General features: G+C 39.3%; 2 protein-coding genes across 2 annotated transcripts in view; both read right to left on the reverse strand.

The window, feature by feature from the left end:
• The window catches only part of rassf4a (Ras association domain family member 4a), a 144,946-nt gene that overhangs the window by 22,821 nt on the left and 114,625 nt on the right, over nucleotides 1-7,500 (reverse strand). The gene's annotated exons all lie outside the window — the stretch shown is intronic.
• fuom (fucose mutarotase) overlaps nucleotides 5,242-7,500 on the reverse strand; it is a gene marked incomplete at its 5' end in the record, with an annotated part of 4,704 nt that continues 2,445 nt past the window's right edge. Inside the window, 3 exon segments of the mRNA XM_080036514.1 lie at nucleotides 5,242-5,800; nucleotides 6,849-6,922; nucleotides 7,295-7,393. Of these exon segments, the coding sequence (XP_079892640.1) occupies nucleotides 5,734-5,800; nucleotides 6,849-6,922; nucleotides 7,295-7,393 (240 nt within the window). The 3' untranslated portion in view covers nucleotides 5,242-5,733.

Here is a 7,500-nt window from a genome sequence, read left to right on the forward strand (position 1 = left end):
TTTTATACATGTTTTTAAGAACAAAATGTATCATAAATCAGACAATCAACAACATATGAACAAATCCTTCTGTAATAACCTTCAGAATCGTGCTGAGAATCTCAAAATTTACCAGTGCATGAAAATTATGTTTTTGCCTGCAGTGTCTCACAAAAAAACTAAACTGAAAATGTAATTGTCTCATTGAAAGAATCAAAACAAAGACTAAATTGCGTTATATTTTAAATGTTTTATATTGCAGGTCCGTAGACGAGCAGGGAAAGATGTCGTGGAAGGTTGAGGTTGAGCCTCCGGAGGACATGGATGAGACGCGCTACGAGATCGACCCCAGAATGATGATCTGGGAACGAGTGAACGGACCGGACCAGCAGCCAATGAGAGAGGAGGAGGAGGTAGAATGGATTTGATTTTGAATTTGAATTGAATTGAATTGAAATTTCGAACTTGTAACAGAAAAAACGAAAATGTCATACAGAAAATAATGATATTACAAAAGATAAAAAGCACAACTATTGTGTGTCTGTGTGTGTTTGAACGGATCGGACCAGCAGCCAATGAGGGCCGAGGAGGTAGATTTATTTATATTTAGGAACAAGAAATTAGCGCTTCACAGCCCTGCATCACACCAGTCACTAGCAGCGTCTTCCGTGTTATTTTTTTTATTTTTATTAACCTTTATTTTTCCAGGAATATACTCATTGAGATTCAAAATCTCTTTTTCAAGAGAGTCCTGGCCAAGAAGGCAGCATAAAAATATAAAAGTTTCACATTAAAAAACAAAATTTCACACTTAAAACAAGACACAAAACACAATAAAAAGTAAATAAAAATAAAATAAAAAGTCACAAAGCATCAATCTCATTGGCAGTAAGTCAGTGTTCAGTAACCGGGCATGTACAGTTTGCGGTTAAATAGTCCTTAATCCTGCTTTTGTAATTGTTCATGGTGATAAGGGATTCAAGTTTAAGGTGTTCCTGTAGCTTACACCATGATGAGGGGGCAAAAGATTTAAAGGCACTTTCACCAAACGCAGTGCGAGTCCGTTATCAGATGTATACGCGGTGAAAACAGAGGACAGAAAGCTTGTCATTTGCAATACTTTTAACCTCGCTCACACTAAAACCTTCCCGAAAAAATTTAGAGACCAGTCTTGATTTTTCTTCAATCTTCTTCTCTACATTACTTTATGGAAATGCTCTAAATGACAATTTTTTGGGGGGGAGAATTTGGTAGAAATGTTGTCAGTATTTTATAGAATAAAGCCAAAATGTTCATTCTACTCAAACGGATAAAAACGAGCGGGATACCCAAAATCTTAACTTGCAATTACTGCAAAGCTGAATGACTGGGAGACCTGTGTTATGAACTGCGCATACTGTTTTGAGTGATTGCTGTATGAATATAGAGAGATTTAACACATATTTTAACAACTAAAATCTCCCTTTCTTCTCCTTTAAGCCTGCTGTACACGTCGCACGCATCGCCGACCAAGATTACGATGAAACTCTCGAGGAGGAAAAGCAGGAGGAACCAGAGGTGGACTGGGATGAGGAAAAGTACAACAGAGTCCTTAAAGAGCTCCACCCGTACCTGGCCCCGCTGTATCAACAGGACAACAACCAGCAATGGGCTGTGGAGGTAGTGTGTGTGTGTGTGTGTGTGTGTGTGTGTGTGTGTGTGTGTGTGTGTGTGTGTGTGTGTGTGACTGACTACCCATTCAAATCTTTGATCACTACATCTGACGATACAAATAATCTAGTTAGGATGCAGTATGCTACGATTGGGGACATACTTTTACTTATTTATTTCATCATAACATCTCGCCTTGATCTTGCCTCTTGCTTTTATATCCGTCACGTCACTTCCGGTACGCACTGGACTCTTACAGCGTATAATTATTTATCTATTTGGGACTCTCAAGTATAGGTCCATAGCTAAATAGCCTATACAAAGTAAAAAGTAATCTAATCTAATCCAATCCAATTTTATTTTTATTTTTAAACTATCAATTACTATCTGACTCACCATGTTTTATTTTTCCAGCCCTAGGAGGTCCATAGCTACATCTCAAATAATCTCATCCAATACAATTTAAAAAACTAATTTACGTCAGGGTACTATAAGTACGAGTAGGACGTTAGTAGGGCTTTTAGTATGAGTAGGACGTTAGTAGGGCTTTTAGTATGAGTAGGACGTTAGTAGGGTTTTTAGTATGAGTAGGGCTTTTAGTATGAGTAGGACGTTAGAAGGACTTTTAGTATGAGTAGGATGTTAGTAGGGCTTTTAGTATGAGTAGGGCTTTTAGTATGAGTAGGACGTTAGAAGGCCTTTTAGTATGAGTAGGACGTTAGTAGGGCTTTTAGTATGAGTAGGACGTTAGTAGGGCTTTTAGTATGAGTAGGACGTTAGTAGGGCTTTTAGTATGAGTAGGACGTTAGTAGGGCTTTTAGTATGAGTAGGGCTTTTAGTATGAGTAGGATGTTAGTAGGACTTTAGAAGGACTTTTAGTATGAGTAGAACGTTAGAAGGACTTTTAGTATGAGTAGGACGTTAGTAGGGCTTTTAGTATGAGTAGGACGTTAGGACTTTTAGTATGAGTAGGACGTTAGTAGGGCTTTTAGTATGAGTAGAACGTTAGAAGGACTTTTAGTATGAGTAGGACATTAGAAGGACTTTTAGTATGAGTAGGACGTTAGGACTTTTAGTATGAGTAGGACGTTAGTAGGGCTTTTAGTATGAGTAGAACGTTAGAAGGACTTTTAGTATGAGCAGGACGTTATAGGGCTTTTTACATGTACTTTTTGCTTTTTATAGGCTATTTAGCTAGTAGGTCCATAGCTAAATGGCCTATCGAAAGCAAAAAGTAATGTAATCCGATTTAATTTGATTTATTTTTTTAATATCAATACCATCTGACTATCCATTAAAATCTATCCTCCTACTATCTATGGTTGCGTTCCGAATCGCATACTTTCTACTATATAGTATGTAGAAAAAAGATTTAGGATGTCCCGATTCTTGTGGCCAGATTTAGGATGGTTAGAAGTACCCGGATGTCCTACTTCATGCGGCCAAGATTGTTAGTGTTGAAAACTGCATCCTATTTGGGCGATTCTGACCCACAATCCGGTGCGCACGTGAAGTGACGTAACATCGACGAAGCCTCCATATGAGAACAAACGGGGATGCGACGGATATAAAAGCAAGAGGCAAGATCAAGGCGCAATGTTATGATGAAATAAGAGAGTAAAGTATGTCCCAATAGTATGCCTACTGCATCCTAACTAGATTATTTTTTTCGTCGGATGTAGTATGTAGAATAGAAAAAAGAAAGAGTATGCGATTCGGAACGCAATCTATTTTTTTTCCACCCCTAGGAGGCGGCACCAGAGAGTGACATCATCAGAATGCACCTGGAGCCAGAGAGTGACATCATCAGAATGCACCTGGAGCCCGAGTTGGACCTGGACGATCTTTACCACCTGGACGTGCTGCAGCCGGCGCGTTACCGTGACGACAGCCAAACCGGCGCCGTGGCGGTTGATCTGCCGTTACCGAGGAAACACAGCGAACCGGAGAAAGACTTTGATCATCTCTACCACCAGTAGAGATACTTCACCCATACGGAACCGGCGTTCTATCATTATAAAATCACTATTATAATATAATGAATTAGGTTTTTCTTCCCTCAGTCTTTCCTCAGTCTTCCCCTGGCCCAGCTGTCCTGTTAATCCTGACCCTACATTTTTATAGAAGTGATGTCACATCTGTAAAATGTAGGGTTAGACAGTGAGACCATAAAACACTCTTTCTGCCTTTTCTCAGGCTAGGATGATCCGATTAAAAAAAAAAAAGCACATTTATACAACATAGGATCTCAGAGTTCAATACACCTTCATATTCCCACCGGTGAAGTAGGTCTTTAAAGGTGCTACGAGGAGCTTTTAAATATTTCTGAAACAGTCAAAAAAAAAAATCCTCCGATGATCATAAATTACATGTAACAGCAAACGAGACCATCAGTGCAAAGATTGCTATTTTTATATAGTTTTTCTTAATGCCTTTGTCATGGGTATATGCTCACCCAGGAACAACAGCTGGCGTAGTAAAAACACTACCGCTTTTGTCCAAAGGGGGAGCAAGAATGAACACAAACTGAAAGTTCCTCGGAGCACCTTTAAAACTACAACTCATTCTATGTAAAACAACTAACTGCAATTTTAAATCACACACCTTTAAATTCCAGTTAAAGGTGCAGTCAGTGATTCTGGAGAACGCTTGTTGTCAAAATCACTTTCTGTCAAAATCAGTGAATATCTCCTCTTGATCCACTACCTGTCTGTACTGTGTGTGCGCTGAAGAAAATCCAGTGTTAATACACAACATATATGCTCTGTAACTAGCAACATGCCAGTTTACAGAGCCTAGGCTGTGTATTAACAATGGTTTTGTTTTTCCAGCGCACACACAGTACAGACAGGTAGCGGATCGCGAGGAGATATTCACTGATTTTGACAGAAAGTGATTTTGACAACAAGCGTTCTCCAGAATCACTGACTACACCTTTAATTTTCCTCAGTAAGAAAGAACACACCCAAAGCTCAGAGTTGCTCATGTGCATCTATCTTAATAAAGACGCTTTAATCACACAACTTTAATGTGTGTTTGTGTTTTATTTATTCCCGTATATTAATAGGCGTGGATTTTTGGGGTGTGTGTTTGTGTGTATGCGTGTGTGTGTATATTGTCTGATATCGGTCTCATTCCCTAATAGATTTGTGGTTGAGATGAACTTGATTCCGTTTAAAACATCCCAAAACATGTGTTACATGTTATTGAATGGGCAGTAAGCTTTAAACAATGCAGAAGAATGCATATTTATAAGCAATACAGAAAGCCCGTACTGCATTATATTCCATTACATGTGTGTCACTGTGGACCTGAATGTTGTCTTTTCCCCTCTATAGAAATAAAGACATTTCCACCATAAATTAAAGCTGGGGTGGAGGATTTGGGGAGAAAATATCAGTTGGGATAGAGATTTGAATCCAAATACCTCAACCGCTCCACTTGTTCTCTTTTTTTTTTTTTTTTTTTTTTTAAGAATCGGAGCCTCGCTCTGATTGGTCAAAGTGTACCGCTCATGTTAATTTTGACCAATCAGAAATCACATACCCCAGCTTTAATGCAGAAAAAAAATCACCAAAACGCAGGAAATTAAGTGTGTGAAGCTCAAATCTCAAAATCAATTTATTTACAAAAATCCAAAATAATTTCTGCTCAATGTAAACTGGACATTCAATTAATCGTGTCATATTCATTCTATTAAATACACATTAGCAGGATCTGTTTTATGAAGACAATATTATGCGTGTCTGTCATCTGTGTCTGTGTGTGTGTGTGTGTGTGTGTGTGTGTGTGTGTGCCTGTATGTGTGTGTGAGTCTGTCTGTCTGTGTGTGTGTGTGTGTGTGTGTGTGTGTGTGTGTGTGTGTGTGTGTGTGCGCATGTTGGTGTGTGTGTGTGTGTCTGTCTGTCTGTCTGTCTGTCTGTGTGTGTGTCTGTGTATATGTGCCTGTGTGTGTGCCTGTGTCTGTCTGTCTGTCTGTCTGTCTGTGTGTGTGTGTGTATATGTGTCTGTGTGTGTCTGTCTGTCTGTCTGTCTGTCTGTGTGTGTGTGCCTGTGTGTGAGTGCATGTGTCTGTCTGTCTGTCTGTGTGTCTGTGCGTGTGTGTCACTCCAACAGATCAGCAGGTATGACTCCCTTCTTCAGTATGAGGTTTCCGTACAGAGCTGTTTCCCTGTTTAGACGAAAGAAGAAAATATTTAAATGTTTTACCGAATTTCTTTAAGCCATTCTATGTGTTTTAAAATCATTATTAAATAAATCAGACTTTGATTTTTTATCAACATATGAACAAATCCTTCTGTAATAACCTTCAGAATAGTGCTGAGAATGATTATGGAAAGTTTAGTTGATGTAAGTGCTTTAGAAGGTGAGATTTTTGGTTCAGAGTATCGAGGAAAACAAAAATTTTTTTGAGATAATGTCCGTTAAAGATGGTTGTATAGGTGAAATATACAGACGCAAAGAGACAAGGTTTAGTCAAATAAACACCTGAATGTACATTTAAGACCTTTGATTTATACTAGTGTGAAAGAAGACATGTTATTGAAGATTAATAGACAAAAATCAATGTTTTTGTCTCACATTAGGAGGATTTGCTGATTTTTGCAAAAGGCAAATGGCAAATGAAATCTTGAGAAATGTTTCTATAAGGGAGAATATCAGTTTTTTATATTAATATTAAAGGTCCCATATTATGCTAAATGCACTTTTTAAATGTGTTCTAACATATCCATGGGTCCACGGTGTGCCTAGAGACTGCCAAAATATTTAAAAAAATAACAATCTCTCCTGTTCTCACTCTCCCCCTTTCTGAAACCCCCACCCCTCCCCCCCAATATACTCCAGTCAGAATTTTCCCCTTTTCTGACCTCACAAACTGGAAAGCCAGAAGCTTCCACTGTGCAGCCCACACCCCTATTTCTTATTGGTCCACGGCCCTGACAGACAGAGGGCGAGGCGTATCTGGCTTCGCTTCCGGACAGGGGGCGGGGGGAGCTCAAAGATTGTATATTTACGAGGGGAGCTGCAGCTCTTTTTAAAAAATAGGCCATTGTGAGATTAGCTGAACATCAGCATAGTACAATAAATTATCTGAAAGTTTTTTTCAGCAAACAATTAAAGAAAAACGTATTAGGGACCACTAAGACCATATAATATGGTGTATAATAGTACCGAAAAGTGTATAATATGGGAGCTTTAAGAAAAACACACACACACACCCTGTGGCCACCACGGCGTAGGCTTTCTTGGAGCGCTCGTAGAACGCAAACCTTTCCACCATCTCTAGATCAGCCTGTGTGGAGAAACGCACAGTGAAAAACATTGAAAGTGAATATCAAATCAAATCAAAATCAGTTTTATTTGTATAGCCCAAAATCACAAATACATTTGTCTCAGTACATTCCATACAATATGATACAATATGATACAATATGACACCCTGCCCTTACACCCTTAGCTCGGCTGAGAAAAAACTCCCAGTAAAAAACCCTTTACCGGGATTAAAAAAAAATTTAAGAAATCTCAGGGAGAGTCGACAAAGTAAGGGATCCCTCTCCCAGGACGGACATGCTGCAATAGATGTCATAAGTAGAGAAAAATCACGAAGGATGGAAATATCCGTGTTAATGGGCTTTAACTGTTGTGTTGGGCACGATGATTTTACCTGAGACCCAGCCTGGCCCAGGAGCTGAGTGTATGTGTCCCACACTGGTACAGGCAGACCCCTCAGCATGTCACTCTCTACCCGGGACATGACTGCTGCCTGTGGGAACACATCAGCACACTATGGTTGCGTTCCGAATCGCATACTCTTTCTTTTTTCTACTCTACATACTACATCCGACGATAAAAAGAATCTAGTTCGGATGC

This window comes from Ammodytes marinus (assembly GCF_949987685.1).
Source record: "Ammodytes marinus genome assembly, chromosome: 11".
Lineage (NCBI taxonomy): Eukaryota > Metazoa > Chordata > Actinopteri > Uranoscopiformes > Ammodytidae > Ammodytes > Ammodytes marinus.